The sequence below is a fragment of the Sarcophilus harrisii genome, chromosome 6, assembly GCF_902635505.1.
Source record: "Sarcophilus harrisii chromosome 6, mSarHar1.11, whole genome shotgun sequence".
Lineage (NCBI taxonomy): Eukaryota > Metazoa > Chordata > Mammalia > Dasyuromorphia > Dasyuridae > Sarcophilus > Sarcophilus harrisii.
In genome coordinates this window covers 177,479,849-177,496,958 of record NC_045431.1, presented here as the reverse complement: position 1 = coordinate 177,496,958, position 17,110 = coordinate 177,479,849, and the positions used below count along the sequence as shown (strand labels likewise).

The window sequence follows — 17,110 nt, the reverse complement described above, 5'->3', positions numbered from 1 at the left end:
GGTTTAGCCCAAATTCTTGCTATAGTGTCCCAGTTCACAGTATATTATTACTAATTTTTTTTCTCTTTGTTGAGGTAATTAGGGTTAAGTGACTTGCCCAAGGTCACACAGCCAGGAAATGTTAAGTGTCTGAAATCAAATTTGAACTCAGGTCCTCCTGACTCCAGGACTGGTGCTGTATCCATTGCACCAACTAGCTACCCCTCTAGTTCACAGTATTTTAAAGCTGAAAGATACCTCAGAATTCATCTAACCCAACTCCTCCTGCTTATGGAAGTAGAACTCTGCAAGGTGGACTTGGCCAAGGTCAGAATTTGAACTCGGGTTCTGATTCTAAAGTCAGCGATCTTTCCTCTGTCTGACTGCCCCCCGGACTCCATGGAAACAAAGCTGGAGCATAAACCTGCCACTGTAGATTCCATGCTCTTGAGCTAATCCACCCCATTGCTTCTCTAGATGAGAAAACAGATCCAAGAAGGTCATTCCCCCAGTGTCACATGTAGGATTACAGCCCTTGAGCCAGAAGGAGTTATTTATTCAAGTCCTCCCAATGTTCATACTCTGGCCAGGGAGGAGTAATTTTCTGTGGCTTATATTTTTGAGAATCATAGATAACTGGCCAGCAACAAGAAAGCTAAGTCATGTTTTATTTATTTTAATACACACAAACAATTCAAAATACATCAGCTCTTTCCCAAGCCCTAGCCCCCTAAATTTAGCACAATTGGAAGTTCTAAGGGTCCAATTCTAGCCCCTAGGCCCCATCTTTCTAGGTTGCATTCAGAACATCTCGGGGGAGGGGTGGGCTAGGTTCCTAAGCCTTGAACTCCTAGGTAATAGGGCACAACAGGGTTGGAAGACATGAATGTGGGAGGGCATTAAAACTGGGCACAGTCAGGGGTGCTCAGCACTGGCCGAGTCTCAGCCCGACTCTGCCCAGCTAGTCCCCCTGCACCTCCTACAATGTAGACCTGGAAAAGCATCTTCAAAAAGCCGTTCTCCTCCTCTGCTTCTCTATCTTCCACCTGGCTCAAGACTGGAGCAGCACATGTCCCCAGCCCTAAACCCTGCAGCAGGTGCCTGACCATGGGGGCCAGAGCAGGACAGCTCCAAGGAGATGGAGAGAATTCCGGCAGAATTCCACCCCCACTTGGAGCCTGAAGAAATCTGGCTTTCCAACCATCCCTACAAATGGAAAGATTACACATACAACAGAACGTTGGAGTTTAAACATGAGACAAAAGAAGGAATTATTACAAATCAACATGCCTCCTGAATTTCGACTCGCCCCCTGGTGTCCAAAGTTCGTGATGGCTGCCTGGAGGGTTCCCAGATTCACGGCTCATTGGCAACACAGACACAGATTCAAAGACAAGGAAAAGCCACAGTCTGGCTCTTCCGGTCCCCAAGCTTGCCTGGGGTGGAGAAGAAAGCTGGGGGAGCCGGGAAGGTCTCTCATAGAAGTTAGAAAGGAACAACTGAACAAGCCAAGGGCCCCTCTGCCCTCTCTCCAGAATTTCGCTAAGACGGACCCAAAGCTGCTATTTGGGGCTCCCATCTGGCTCATCCTAGCCAATACCTCTCTCCTAGTATATCAGTGTCTGCCCTTAAATACAGGCTTATGGTTTGCCTCTTCCCAAATTTTACTATTCAACAATTTTTCCACGCTGCTTCTCCAAATCAGCTAGTTCTGGACTTTGGTAGTTTATAATGTTAGAGTCTGGCCTTAAGTTTTTTGGGGAAATGATTTTCATTCCTGGAAAATAAGCTGGTTCCGGGCGAGCATATTAATTACTCTTGTCCCAGAGAAAAGGAGGTAGAAGGCTTATGTCATGGCTTTGTAAAGGAAAGGGGAGTAGAGAGAAGAGAGGGGAGAAGAGAATGAAAGCAGAAGGGAGGAAAGAGGAGGAGGAGAGGTAGCTCCCGTCTGTGGGTGACTTCAGAGCAAGTTAAAATGAGGAGGTTGGGGCTCCAGGGGAATCCCTGCCCCTTCTTCCTTCCTTGGAAGAATTGCTCCAGGACCGAAGTACAAGAAGTAGACCTTGCTCCTGGGGACCCAGGGAGACACATTAGTGTTCCACCTCTGTCCACAGCTAGAAAAACAAACCAGAAGCCAGTGATGTGTGTTCTCTCAGAGTACAGGGGGGTCATTGAAAAGTACAGAAATCACACTAGTTTCAGTTCTCACCGCTGGGCTTTCGATTTGAAGGGCCCCAATCTCCCCAGAATGCAGACTCAAAGGCTACCGAGTCAGGGTCCCCATGCTCCCAAACAGCCCATTCTTCTCCTTCTCCTCATGTCAGTTCTAACCAGAGTGGCCATGGCTAAACCATCCACACCAGTTCTGCAGCTCTCCATGTCCCCTCCAGAGCCAAAGGTGATGGCACCGGCAAGCCCAGCGTTAACCCCACTCCCCCAAGCCCACAGGAGGCCCAAAGTAAAAGCGTCTATGACAAGGAACATGAGAAAGGTTATACTCTATGTGAAGAGGCCCCTGAGCTGGTTCTCCCCCAGGCAGGGTGAGAAAGGCAGCGAACGAGACTCGTCTGGCTCGCCAAGTGCTCTGTGCATCAATGTCTCTCCCTGCGTGCCTGCGCAGGCGGCATTCCTGAAACCTTGGGGGCTGGCGGCAGCCAGGGCGGGCCAGAGGAGCCATGCCGGTGGCTTGCGGACTCCAGTGAGCCGGGTCAGCCGCCACCCGAGCCCCTCACAAGGCCGTCGCCAGCCCGAGTCCTGCTCCCATGAGTGGTGGAAGGGTCAGTCCCCTGGCCGCCAGGAAGCACTCTCGGGCAGCCGTCAGCCTGGGTTCCAGAAGGGTCATCTAGGTGAGCCTGTGGGGCTGGGGAAGGAGGCAGAATTCCTTGGGGAAGAGAAAGGCAGCACCGCAGATGGGGGGGATTTCTTGGGGCTGCACAGGTCCCCGTTGTGCAGCTTCCATAGCAGTTCCTCGTTCTCCATGGACAGCCTCTTGTTGACCTTTGACTCCTTCTCCAGGGACTCTTGGAGGACGGCTTGCTCTGTAGACAGTTGCCTAAAGGATGGGGGGGACAAGGACAATACATGGGTGTCCAACACAAAGGTCTGGCATCCAAAAGGAATGGAAAAACTGATCTGGGCTCTATGGAAACCAAAGGAGAGAGGAGGGAGAAGAGTGGGAGGGAAGGAGAAGAGGAGAAACAAGAGAAAGGGAAAGGGAGACAGAAGAGGGGGGGAAGAGGGGAAAAAGGAGGAGGGGGAAAAAGAGGGGAGTGGGAGAAAAGAAAAGGAAAAAGGGGGAGAGGAAAGAGGGGGAGAGATGGAGAAGAAACAGGAAGAAGGAAGAGAGAAAGAAAAAGGGAGAGAGACAAAGAGAGAAGCAGGAGTCCCAGATGATACTGACCACATCTACCCTGCCTTCCCTTCCCTCATGAGTGATCCCTCTCATTTCTAACAGCAGCTCAACCAGCTGAGGGAGGCCCTGAGGTTGAGGCCGGGGCATCTCACCTGGAGATGGCCATATGCTTGTCCATCCGCGCCTTCAACTCCTCGTTCTCCTGCTGAACTCTCTTGAGCTTGTCCACCAGGGTTGTGTTGTTGTCCACCTTGACACAAAGCAGCCGGTGGTCAGAGAGCATGTATGTATGGGCAAAGACAAACTGCCCTGGCCACCCAGAGCCTGGCACGTGCAGCTAAATGCACTGCAGAGAGAACCCCACAGAGCAAAAAGAAAGCCCCTGGCCTCTGATGGAGTTAGCCAGGGATGGCTAGGTGAGGGTCCATCCCAGTCACTGCATCTCAGAGCTGGAAGAAACCTCAGCTCTCACCGTGGCCAAACCTGCTCTGGAACAAGAATCCTCTCCCAGATGTCTCTGATAAGTGGCCCTCCCAGGAAGGGGGAGCTCACCACTTCCCAAGGAAGCCAGGCCCCTTATGGCTAGCTCTAGTGCCTTCCCACTCTCCTCCCATCATTCTGGCCCACAAAGAGTTTAACAGGGCCAGCCTGGGGCCCATCGACTACCCTGGGCCTGTGGGGCCCTGACAGACACAATACAATGGGTGACCCAGCCATGCTGGCCTTCTGCTGCCTCAGTGGGGGAAGGGGTGGCCAGGCTCTGACAGCCCTCAGTGCCGTGCTTTCTCTAGTTCTACATTTCCTTCCACCAGATGTTGAGGGAGTCTCCAGCAAGGAACCGGGCTCCTCTGGACCTCCTTCTCGAAGCTTCCTTGTGCCTCTCAGAGACCTTAGCTAAGAACCAAACGGCTCCCCAGGAGGGATGCTGACAACATCTGGACACCGAGGTCCTCCCTGCTCACTTTCCCAAAGAAAGGCCTGGCCCATGGAGAATATGCTTCCCAATAAGGGGAGCAAGGACCAGACCCAAGAACCTATTGTTGTGGTGCCCGGGCGTCCGCAGGGAGAGGCTCAGAATGACACACCCAGAAGATGGGTCAGTCAGTCAGCAGGAGGACTTGACCCCAGGGCCAAGGCTGGCTGGCTGCTTGTACCCTGCTTTCTACAATGATCAGTGTGCTGCTGAACAGAACGGGGAGGTCAGACATAGGAGTTGGAGTTCTCGTTGGGGGGTTGCTTTGTTAGCCCTACCCCAGATCTAAACCACCCTCCTAATGACTGGGGCAGCCAAGGCACCAGCTGGTGCCAGTCAGAGGCTAGCACAGCCAGGGCAAGCCCACGCCAGCTGCCGCCCTCCCCAGCCCATCCCCCACTTGTGCTGATGCATGTGGTTAAATAGCTGTTTGGAGGCAGCTGTGCTCCAGGGCAGAGGCTGCTGAGCCACAGTTGTCCTGCCACAGACCCCGTCCCAGTGGCTGGCAGTGTGGCTTGCCAAGCAGACCCAACCCAGGCCACTTAGATCTAGCTCAAGTCCCACGCCCAGTGCCCTCATCATTCTAGTCCACAAAGAATGGGAACAGTTTGCTCCTTCCTCCATGCAAGCCCCTAGAACACCCTCTTGGCAATGCAGGAGGACCCTGGCTGGCCACGAAATATGAGGACCTTGGCTGGCCATGGTAGGTGATGACCCTGGTTGGCCATGGTAGGTAATGACTTTGGCTAGCCACAGTGAGTGAGGACCCTGGCTGCCATGGTTGGTGGAAGGCAGGCCTCTCTCGGCATGCACATACTGGGCTTCAGGGCAAGTGGCCACATGGTGGTCTGGGGGAGGGAGCTCACCAGCTTCTCCATCTTGAGCAGTTTGACATCTTGCTGGTGCAGCTTCTCGTTCTTGATCTCCAGCACAGCCTTGAGGCTCTCCAGCTCTCGCTCCAGATACATGATCTGGGGGTTCTTCTGCAGAAATAAGTGGAGAAAGCCCCAAGGTCAGCTTTGGTCTCCCCCCAAGATGCTGCCCTCTCTGCTTAGAACATGCTGCCTGCCATTCATAGAGTGTTCGTAGCTCAGGAGCCTACCTGGTATCATCCCGAGTTTAAAGCTTGGGAAACCAAACACCAAGTAGTAAAGTGGTTGCCCTAGGTCTCTCAGCTAGCAGGAGGCAAAGCTGGCACTCCAAGCCTAGAACTATCTCCAGGGCACCTCTCTGCCCTGGCGCCCTATGACTGCTCAGAAACAGAACCAAAGCAAAGGAAGGCTGAGTCAAGTCAGGACACTGCTCACTGCTGGGTTCTGCCTTCCCACGTCAGGGGTAACTCCTAAGCCTCAGCTCCTCTTCTGATACACCAGGGGATGGGCCTGGAGGATCTTTAAAGGTCTTCCCAGCTCAACTGGGAGCACAGGAAGTAGAGCAGGAAGGGAACAGAGCCATGAGGAGCCAATAAGAGAACCCCATCATCCAGGCTCCCCAAAGAGTCAGCTCAGGGGCAGCTGGTGGCGCAGTAGATAGAGCAGCAGTCCTGAAGTCAGGAGGACCTGAGTTCAAATGTAGCCTCAGACACTTAACATTTCCTGGCTAGGTGACCCTGGGCAAGTCATTTAACTCCAATTGCCTCAGGAAAAAAAAGGGGGGGAGAGGTGGGGAGGCAGGGAAGTCAGCTCAAGGAAAAACCCATCTGACTTGTACTTCCAGAAAGAGACCTTGGAATCATTAGAGAACTACAAGGCACAATGAGAAGAGAGCTGGTCCGAGGACCTGGGTTCAAATCCTGACTTGACTATTTGTAATCTGTAATTTTTCTCTCTGATCAGAAAATGAGAAGGATTGAACTAAACATCTTGAATTTCATTCCAGCTCTGGGTCTGATTCTCTGGTTGAAGCAGTTCTCTCAGTGAGGAGGAAATGTCACAGAAGTGACATAGATGCCCGGCCACATGGCCAGCTAAATATGGGGACATATTTATCTGGACATTTAATCTAGCATCTTTTTTCCATTAGGTCACACTGCCTCTATTCCAGCTGTCACCTTCACCCTTACATAGCGTGTCTCCCCTCTGCTCTCTCTTATATTTCTAATCCATTCTTTGCGGCCAGAATGAGCTTCTTTATCCACTGGGCTGCTCGGGCTATTCTTGTGCTCAAAACTCTTCTGTAGCTCCCTGGTCCCTACCAGGCAAAGATCTAAGTAACTCTTTGACTTGGCTTTCGACATTGTTGCTTTCCTAGTCCCGTGTCCCGTTGCTCTCCTCCAGACACACTTTAGGTCAAGTTGAGCTACTCACTGTTACCTGTACACCCTTCTCCAGCTCTGCATCTCTTGTTCCAGTCGTTCCTCTGTGGGGAATGCCATTCCCGCCTTCCTCTCAGCTGTTATTTATTCTTTCTCTAAATCACACTGCAGGGCCTCTTTTTTTGCAGGAAGCCCCTGAGGAGGACCCTTCCCGGCACTGTTCTTTCATTCCCACTTGTTACTTTGTATTACCCTCATTGGTACCTGTGTCAGTCCCCTCAAAGTACCATAAAAGCAAGGGAGGGCTAACTGAAACCTTGTATCTCTCCTCCAATCTTGAGCATGGGAACTTTGCACACTGTAGGTGCCACATGCAGGCACAGCACACAGTAGGTGCTGAGTGCTTGAGGTGAATTTTTTTAAGGTCACTTTTTAAAAGTAGCTTTTCCAAGCCTGACACCGATCTGCTCTGCTCATTTCTACTCTCCTCCAATCCTGAGTGTGGGGGCTTTGCACACTGTAGGTGCATACAGGAGGTGCTGAATTTTGAGATGAATTTTTTAGGTCACTTTTTAAAAGTAGCTTTTCCAAGCCTGACACCAATCTGTTCAGCTACCTGTAGGAGAGTTCTACTCTCCTCCAATCCTGAGAGTAGGAGCTTTGCACACTGTAGGTGCACACAGTAGGTGCCGAGTGTTGAGGTGAATTTTTTTTTAGGTCACTCTTTAAGAGTAGCTTTTCTACGCCTGACATTTTTTGTTGTATTGCTCATTTCTAGTTTCATATCAGAGTCATCCCCAAAGCCACTGTAGAAAAGTCCCACCCTCAAATGCATCCCTAAAGCTGACGTAGACAAGGACCCCCTAACACATGTCTAAACCTGCACCCAGACACATCCCCAAAGCCACTGGAGCTAAGCTTCCCCAAATGATAGGTTTTCCCCTCCATTCCCGCTCCCAGAGGGGCTGCCATCACCTACCAGGTTGGCCTTCTCCCTGGAAGCTGCTTTCTGCTCCTCCAGTTTGAGTTTCTCATTCAGAGCATCATTTTTACTCTTTAGATCATGGATTTCTTTCTACAAACAAGACAAAGACAACATAAGACAACCGAGGTAGCAGAAAAGTAGACATGAAATGAATGAGCAATCGATCTGGCCACACTCTGGGGAGACACTCACCTCTAGTGACTCGTGTTTCTCTGACAATAACTCCTCCAGGGACTTCTTCTCTAGGTCATGACACTCCTTGATTTCTGAAAAGAGGAAATGCTTCTGAGGCCAGTCACCCACCTTTCTAGGAGACCAAGCCCTGCCTCAAGATGACCCACATTTATACTCTTTAGGGGCTCCACCAGCCCTAAGCCAGGGTTTTCCAGATTGGCTTGGGCCCTGAGCACTTGTAGTTTGAAGAATATGACTGATGCGAGTCCTTACTGGGACTCCAGGGAAGCTGAGGCAAATGAGGTCTGTGCTCATGGCTGGTAAATTTGACCCCCACAAAACTCCATGGTAATAACCAGCTGGCTGTAAAGACCTGTGAGCATTTTTTCCCTGCTTGGAAAAAGAGGAAGCTAATATGAGATCAGTGGGTTAGGCCTCATTTCCATTAGAAGGGACAAACTCCATGAGTATGACTTTATATTTCATCTCTGGAGAACACCAGCCCTGACTGTGGGGGGCCTTGGGGTGGGAAGCCTTCCCCAGTTCCAGTGCCTTCGCTCTCTTAATCTGTCCCATTTTTCCTGAACAAGGCTTATTTCTACATAGTTGTTTGAATGTTGTCTCTCTCATTGGACTATAAGCTCCTTGAGGACAAGTACTGTTTTTTGTCTCTTTTTGTATCCCTAGTGCTTAGCAAATGCCTCGCACATGGTAAGGGCTGTTTATTTCCCAACAATCTAGAATGAGAAAGCTCTTCAACACAAAGTCCATCCCTCCGCAGACAGGCTGGAACCCTCTCTGGCCAATGTTTCCCATAGAAACCTCCGTTCTTTCACAATTCCAAGTGTGGCTCATGATGCCACCTTCCCAAGCCCATTTGGCCAAAAAGTTCTGCTTAGGGATGGAAAACTGGACCTGACTAGAAGACAGGCTGATTGTAAGTCTATGTACATATCCTACCCCTTTGTCCCCCAATCCAAACCAAGCTCATCCTGGGAGCCTTGATGGTCAAGAGAAATGATCTCCATTTACAAAGTCCTGCTCACATTCCCATCTACTCAGTCTCAGGTTCATAGGAATGCCCCCTCTTCAATTACAAGAATTATACTGACAATAACTAGCATTTATAGATTGCTTTAAGGTTTGTGAAATGCTTTAAATATCTCATTTGAGTCTCACAATAACCCTAGGAGGTAGGTGCTATTATCCCCATTTTACTGATGGGGATAATATTTACTAAGGTACAAAGAAGTTATGTGGCTTGTCTAAGGTCACATAACTAGTAAGTGTCTCAAGATGGATTTGGATTCAGGTCTTCTTGACCTCAAGCCAAACATCTTCTCCACTGGCCCAAGGACCAGTCTCTCAAAATGTCCATAAAATTCAAGCATATAGCACATCTAAAGCAATCCCAATAGACTTTGGACAGGAAATGCCATCTGAATCCAGAAGAAGAACTAAGGAGACTGAATATAAATTAACACATGCTATGTTCACTTCTTTGTTCTGTTTTTTTTTTTAATCTCTTCCCTTTTGCTCTGATTTTTCTCTCTCAACATGAATAATGATAAATAATGTATTAAAAAGAAAAAAAAGAAAGAAAGAAAAAGCTATTATTTTTTTTTTAAGTATGGCATAAATGGGTTTCTAGGTCATTCTAAGTCCAGCGCTCTGCCTCCCAGACTAGTCCTGAAGAGAATCCTCTGTACCCCCAGAGGAAGGACCCGGCATTAGTGGATGATCACATTATGAGGAGGATCCTGGAGGGAAGCTAAGGAAGGCAGCAGACAAGTGAGTTCTCAGGAGGTTTCTTGCTGAGCTAGTAGTTGATGCTGGCCCATCATTGGCCATTTGTGGGAAGGTGAGAGTATTCTTACCTGTGAGGGAGGCTTCATATGCTTTCTTCAGCAAATCGACTTGCTCCGAATGGCTGGACTCGATTTCTAACTTGAAAGCTTCATGGGCAGCATTTAGGTCATCAACCTGCAAGGGAAAATCCTATTAGAATCAGACAGCCAGGGTACTTCATATAACATTAAAACTAGGGTGTCACCCCCTCAGGAGCACACAAACCCAACTGTGGCCTGTCCTGGGCTCAGTCTCAGGTCAGCTTGGCTAGGGGAAGTGGCTTCTCACCAGCTTTTGGACTGCTAGGACCAGAAGGTTTTCATCTACAGAAAATAACTGAGATTCTCTAGGAAGGGGTGTTGACATATTAAGGTAAAGGGCCCCAGCTTGTCTGGAATGCTTGGAAATAATCTTGGGTCTTGGGGCAGGGAGCAGCTCTCTCTGGCAGCACCAGGGAGGAACTGGAGATGGGGGCCAAGAGGGAAGGGCAAGTGTGAACCTTAGATTTCTCTTAAAACCAGAGCTTTGGAGTGAATTTAATTTCAAGTGCTAATAAAACCAATTAAACTTAATAACTAAGGTTTTTTTAATGACCAACATATAGCTATCTGGAACTCAGCTAATCCCTTGAGTTGTGTCCCCTTTTATAATCTCAATTCTTTTATCACTGTCATATGTGTATTATACACGTATGTACAAAGGGATATACGTGTATCAATGTGTGTACACACACAATATTGTAGCCAATGTGTATACAGACCTTCTGATCCTGCTTGACTGACAACAGGCCCTGTGCCAGGCACTTGGCATCCCACTCAGCCTCAGTTCCACTTCTATGAAACTAGAGGGCTGGGCAGGGGTCCCTCATTTGTCCTCCTCCTCCCAAGCCCTGCTCCATCTGGGCACGGGGTACTAGGTGATGCTCAGTCCTCTAAGCCAAGGGCAACAGAGTACAGGATGGGAGCTTAGTCTGTCTGTGGCCCCAGGACCCTCTGGCTGAGTTCTCATTCACAAATGGGCCATTAACCACTAGAGGTGGCAGCTGAACTAGAGCAGGGTCTTAGTTAAGCAATTAGGGAGGTTTAGCTGGGGCAGCATGAGACTTTGGCAGATCTAAGGAACAGTTGTGTCCAAAGGACTGTCAGTGACATGGAAGAAGCCTGACCCCAGAGGCAGAACCAGGAGGAATGGGCAGGAGCTGCCTGGAAGCCAAACTGGGCTTGGGCTAGACAAGACCTCCTCTCAAGGGGAGCTGTCCAAGGGTGGGATGAGCTGCTGTGAGAGGCGGTGGATCCTTCCTCCACATGGAGGCTGGGTAACCACCTGGCCAAAACTGCATGCATGCTGTACTTTCTGCCCACTTCCGTCCTTTTGGAAATCTGGCTTTCCTCAAGGCTCACTTCAAAGCTCACCTCCTCCAAGAGGCTAGTCCCGAGTTCCCCAGCTATGGGAATTCACCCCATCCAACCCACCTGTGATCGTGGCGTATCACCCCAGTGGAAGATTAAGTGGGAGGCTGTATGTTCTAGGATACAGAATGCTGGTATCTGGCACCAGAGGACCCAAATTCAAATCCCAGGTCTTCTATATAATATCTGAATGAATCTGGATAAGTCCCACTTGGGCTCAATCTATACAATTCCTTCTAGGGCATGATCCCTGGGACCCCTTGTCCATGATCCCTAAGTGTTGCTTTGTATTTCTATCCTTAGGGCTTGACACTTAATAAATTCTTATTGATTAGTGAAAATGGCCTCCCACCCATTGTCACAGACAATTCAGTTCACCTATGACACTGCATACAGAACTCCAGCCACAGATGAAAGCCTTGGGGTGCAATGGGGTCTTGGAATTAGGAGACCCAGTTGCATGATGGCTGATCCCCCTTCTCTTTGAGCCCGTTTCTTCAACTATCAAATGCACACATGGCCATGGCTTCCTTGTAAACCCTCCCCTGGCTCTATAAATGGCACTGAATAGACGGCAACAATATTTCCCATTAGAACTTGTTGACCATCACGGCAGGCCTGGGGCTTTGTAATAACAATCATAGTGACAAGCTGTACTGTGTCAAGATTGAAAAAACACATTCCTCCTAGTAGCCCATTTGCCAGGCCACAAAACTGAGGCTCAGAGGGCTGGCCCAAGGATTTGTCACATGGCAGTTCTGATCAGACCTCCACAGCCAATGCCCCTCCAGGCCATCTCGGGGTCCCGGCCCACCTGGGCCTCCCATTCTGAGCCACTGACCTGACTCTGCAGCTGGGCTTGGTACTTCTGCACCTCCTGCATACACACGCTCTGCAGCCTCTCGCACTCGCCCGTGTAGTGCTCCTTCAGCTGGCTCTCCAGCTCCACCAGATCCGCTTGGTGCTGCTGGTTGAGCTTGTCCACGAAGGCCTGGCACGCAGTCTGCAGCTCATTCCGGGCCTTTTCCAATTTCTCACAAGCGGCAGAAGCAGTGACTATGGCGGCATTGCAGGAGGAATGGGAGACAACAGGAAAGAGTCCTCACTTTTCCAGGCTATGAGAGGCCCTTTTATTGGACTCCCAGGGACCCGCCTAGCCCAGAGAAGCAAGGCTGGACCAGCAGGCTAGTCCCTGGGTGAGGGATGCTTGGACCAGGCTGCGGTCTGTGAACTAAACTCAAGGAAACTCCCCAACAATCAATGTGATCCCAGAAGGGAGTGAGCTCCCTGTTCTGGGAAGTCTCCAAACAGAGACTGCATAAGCACTTGGGATGTGCAAGTGGGGATGCCGAGACCCTTCCAATCCAAGATTCTGGGACTGCTGCAGCCATCTCGGAGCTGGCGTGGGGCCATCCCAGGGGCCGTCTCGTATGTGAGCAGGGACTCTGCCAGAAATCCGGGGCCAAGCACTCATCTCGTCTCTGTGAGGAGGCGGGCTCCCCTCCCAGACTGTTTGCTCCTGCTGGAGACTTAGGACTTAGACCTACCCCTGCGATTTCTGCCCTTGGCCTCGCGTTCTGAACTCAGGTTTAAACAAGGTAGGGCTAATCATTCAACCATGGAAGTACTCTTTAAGCAGCTGGGGACAGCTGTGTCATCCTCCCCTTCCCAAGTCTTCACATTACCAGCTAAACCCCATCATCACACACACACACACACACACGCGTGTCATAGCCTGTCTCCAATGAGGAAACCAGTTAGCATCCAGTGGAAGACATCAGCCAAGAAAAGACAAGGGAAGGAGCTGGGGTAGGTGGGTAGCTGGGGGTAGGGAAGCCCTGCCATTCCCTCTTCTTTGAGCTTTCAATTCTTCTCTGTAAAAGAACAGGGTCAAATGAAAGCATCATCTGCCAGCCCTGATTATCACTATCCCAAGCACTGAATTCTGCATTGCTCAATCTCAAACCACGGAATCCCAGTGGAGGGGCCCTGGCAGAAGCAGCAAGCCCCCTCCCTTTTAATCCTCTCCAGAGCTACGTGCTAAGACCAGCTGAGAAGGACTAAGACAGACTGCTCCTCACACAACCAGTAATGGCCAGATGGGGGAATAATCTTCCTCCTTCCCTCTCTGTCAGAACTCTGGCATCTCCAGGTCCTGGCTAGTCCAACGAGAACCTAGAAAACCAAGGTACAGGAGGGTGCTGACACAGCCAAAGGGCCCCAGAGACACTCATCACCACCATGTGTGATACCCTGGGATCAGGGACACTGGTGGCTTTTGGCTTGCCTTGTCCTAGCAGACCTGTAGATGCTGGAGGTCCCAGATGGGTCAACCACATGCTCGCAGAACATCAGATTTTTCAGAATGGCTAAAACTTGGGAGTCGGATTCCCATAAAGAAAATAAAAAGTGGTTCTGTCTGGCAGGTCCCATTGTAGGTCAACACTGTGGCTTCTCTTGGAAAGAGGAGGCACAGAGGGGAATGCTCCATATGGAGAAGGGCCAGAAGGTGGGGCCAGGCTTTTTGGTAAGGGAGTTGGAAAGAGAAATTGGGGCCATGAGATGGGAAGGCTCTAGGGAGTAACTATAACTTCTTGAGAAGTGGCTGTTTCTGAAAAGTACGGGAGGAATGGTAGTGAGGTCAAAATTGCAGATTAGAAGCAACCTAGCCGAACTCTCCCAAAGTTCCCTCCAGACAACTTTAAAGCCTCAAAATGAATTCTGTTATCACAGTTTCAGAGCCAGAGTGAAACATTCTTCCAGCCCAAGAAGAGTCTAGCAGGAGAAGTCTGTAACATTGGGGTAGAGATCTGGTAGAGGCTGATCTGGAGTCTACTCATGTGGCGCCGGCAACAGCTGCCACAGCAGCAGTAGCAGCTTCCAGAGTCCTCAGCCCAGAGATGGTGAGGGGGTAGGACAACTGGTCAGGAAGAGATTACAGGGGACCCTTTGCTGGCTCTGGTGTGACTGGCAACACTACTGTCCATAAGCAGTTGTGGGCTGCAGTTGAGGAGGAAGAAAAACACTTGGGGGTCAGTCCCAAGGGAGCAGGGATCCTGATTACAGTATCAAAACAGAGAAGAGTGCTAGTACATTCAGCAGCAGTAGCCCTTTCTGAATAAAGACCAGAGAGAATGACAATAATTTACAAAACTTATGGGATGCAGCCAAAGCAGTTCTTAGGGGAAATTTTCTATCTCTAAATGCTTACGTGAATAAAATAGAAAGAGAAGATCAGTGAATTAGGCATGCAACTTAAAAAGCTAGAAAAAGAACAAATTAAAAACCCACAATTAAATACCAAATTAGAAATTCTGAAAATCAAAGGAGAGATTAATAAAATTGAAAGTAAGAAAACTATTGAACTAATAAACAAAACTAAGAGTTGGTTTTATGAGAAAAAAAAAATAGATAAACCTGAATAAATCAGAGGACAGACAAGGAAAACAGTGACAACTTCTCTCCCAGGATGACACCATCTTGGAAGCATTGCAGAATCCCAGAACTAGCTCTGAAAACAATGGCACAAAAAAACCCGAAGTTTGGGATAGTGCTTCCCCATTCTCAGGTAAGCAGAGCCAAACTTTAATAAAAAGTTTAAAATCAATAAATTGGCTGAAAAAATGAGCAAAGAGAAAACAAATAAAAACAACCAAAAAAAACATGACCATGAAAAGGTACTATGATGGTATGGAAAATCAATAATGAAACTCAGAAGAAGTGAACAATATGAAAGCAACTACAAGCAAAGCCACAAAGAAAAATGCTAAAATTCCTAAAGTGTTAAAGAGATAAGACTGGTAGAAGAAAAATTTGGAAAAGAAATGAATGATGCAAGACAATTATAAGAAAAGAGTTAACAGCTTGGAGGCCCGAAAAGATACTGAAGAAAATAACATCTTAAAAATCAAAATTGGCCTATATGTTAAAAAGGTTATAAAATCTCAATCAAGAATAATTTCTTCAATTCCTTCCTCAAAAAGGTTATAAAATCTCAAATGTTAAAAAGGTTAAAAAATCTCAATCAAGAATAATTTCAATTCCTTCCTCTCTCCATGGCCTATCCAGATCCTGATTACATACATCTTCAGTTTCCAAGCCATTCCTCCTCTTTCCTCAGGGAGTTTATACCTTGGGCTAGAGCTTTCCTCTCCACTCCAGCCCCTGGCTCTCCATTCAGTGGTTATCCCATGCAGGTTTCCCCCAGTGCTCTGGCTTCTGCTCTATCAGCATACCTGATTTGGAATAGGGATCTGGGTTCTGACACCAGTCCCAACACCTACCAGCAGCATGGCTATAAGGAAACTTCCTGGTGTTTCTCTAAGTTGAGAACAATAATGTCCACACCACCTGCCTCACCTGGGAGCGACAAGAACCATGCTACAAAAGTGTCAGGATTCTTTCCTCTGTGACCACCAGGTCAGGGTCACCAGCCTCCAAGGGCAATGGTGAAGGGTCCCTGATTGAAGGAACAATTTCTTATTTTTTAAGGACCCTAAGAAGACATCAAGCCCAATGAATACTCCCTTGAGCAAGGAAACCCTATATCGTTATCCTTGGGAGTGGTCATCTGGTTTGGGCATGAGCCCAATGTATAAATGGTTCTCTGTGAGAAAGCAAGAGCTTTAATTGCCGGGAGGTTTCATCTTTCTAGCTAGCAAAAATCTGCCTCCCTCTAACTTCTCCCCATTGGCTCTAGTTGGGTTCCTTAGGACCAGTAAGAAGAGTCTTAAACGTCAAAGGTCTAGACTGGAAGGGACCGTGGAACATCTACATCTTAAAGGTGAAGAAACTGAGCCTGGAGAATAACAACAACTCATCCAAAGTCTTTCATGGGTAGAAAGGAGAAACATGAGACGAATCCGGGTCCTGTGGCTCCGCATCCAGCAGCCTCTCACTGTGTCACACTGGCAGGCTCTCAAGAGGATCCTTCCCTCCCTCAGCCTCCACTGCCATGTACATTTGTGAAAGACGGATGACACTGGGCCAGAGTAGAGGCAGGAAGACCAATAAAGGAGGCTGCTGTGGCCACAATAATGCCTCAGGACTGGGAACGGAAAACATGTACCTCGTGGCACAGAGGTATTGCCTCTTACTGCTGTAAGGTATAAGCTCCTGGTCCTGGAATGCCTTTTAGATGCCTTTTAGGTTCTAACTCCAGCCAGTGAGGCACACAGGGGGCTCCTCCCAGAGGAGTGGATGGGGAATGATGCATTAGGTAGTACAAGGCTGGGGAGAGGGGACAGGGAAGGGGGTCTGATGGTGGGAAGTCATTCCTCCTCAGAAGATGGTAACATGGGGTGCTCCTGGAGCATCCAGATCTTTATAGAGTACAAGTTGGGCTGTCCCTACTTGACTCAAACAGAAGGAAAGCTGCTCAGGGCTCTTTCGCTGCTGATCGATGGATCCCCATTATACCCCAAACCCCCCAGAGCACATCCTCTCCACTCAGCCTAAGCTACGATTTCCCATCACTGACAAGAATCCCAATTTAAAACCTGGTGATTCAGCATCACCTCCTCACATCCCATCAGGCAGAGGGCTCACAGTGGAAAGCTCACTCGCAATTATCACCCTTTCCAGGCAGGCACTAATTGGGCTCGGTGGATATAATATTGAATTATAGTTCAAGAAGATTGCTTCTCCCCCTCCTCGCTTCCCCTGCCCCCACAAGGGGTCATAACTAAGCTTAGCCCCACTCCTTCCTTCCTTCCTTCCTTCCTTCCTCCCGGTCCCCCACAAGGGATCATGACTAAAGGCAGAAAAGATGTCCTCTGGCCGGGAGGGAGGATGGTTGGCTGGGAGGCTCACCTAGGAGTACCAATAATGAAGGCTGGTGTAGCTACGGTGACTGCTTCAGAACTGGGAGGGAAAACAGATGGGCTTCAAAGGTAGCCATCGCCATGTGGATAATGAGTCACTGGCTAAGGGCGCTTCCTGGAGGAGGCGGATGGGGAAGGATGATCAGGCAGCCCAAGACTGGGAAGAATGGGGCGGCCTGGACAAAGGCCTGGTGGTGGGAAATCACACTCTGGGGCTGGGGCTGCCCAAGCAAAGCCCACAAAGAGCTGGTAAACCTCCAGAGGGCAATGACCGCTACATCTCTGGTCCTGCGTCCTCACTCTGGGGCCTGTTA

General features: G+C 49.2%; 1 protein-coding gene across 13 annotated transcripts in view; it reads right to left on the bottom strand.

Annotated features, from left to right (window-relative positions):
* Window positions 1–630: 630 nt before the first annotated feature.
* Window positions 631–17,110, bottom strand: part of MTUS1 (microtubule associated scaffold protein 1) — a 125,209-nt gene continuing 108,729 nt past the window's right edge. For all 13 annotated transcript variants that reach the window (XM_023505672.2, XM_003772809.4, XM_031942189.1 and 10 more), the window contains 7 exons: window positions 11,816–12,030; window positions 9,595–9,700; window positions 7,736–7,809; window positions 7,538–7,633; window positions 5,171–5,287; window positions 3,484–3,581; window positions 631–3,031 (listed from right to left, as the gene is read on the bottom strand). In XM_023505672.2, coding sequence (XP_023361440.1) covers window positions 2,818–3,031; window positions 3,484–3,581; window positions 5,171–5,287; window positions 7,538–7,633; window positions 7,736–7,809; window positions 9,595–9,700; window positions 11,816–12,030 — 920 coding nt within the window. In that variant the 3' untranslated portion in view covers window positions 631–2,817. The remainder of the gene's footprint in view (window positions 3,032–3,483; window positions 3,582–5,170; window positions 5,288–7,537; window positions 7,634–7,735; window positions 7,810–9,594; window positions 9,701–11,815; window positions 12,031–17,110) is intronic.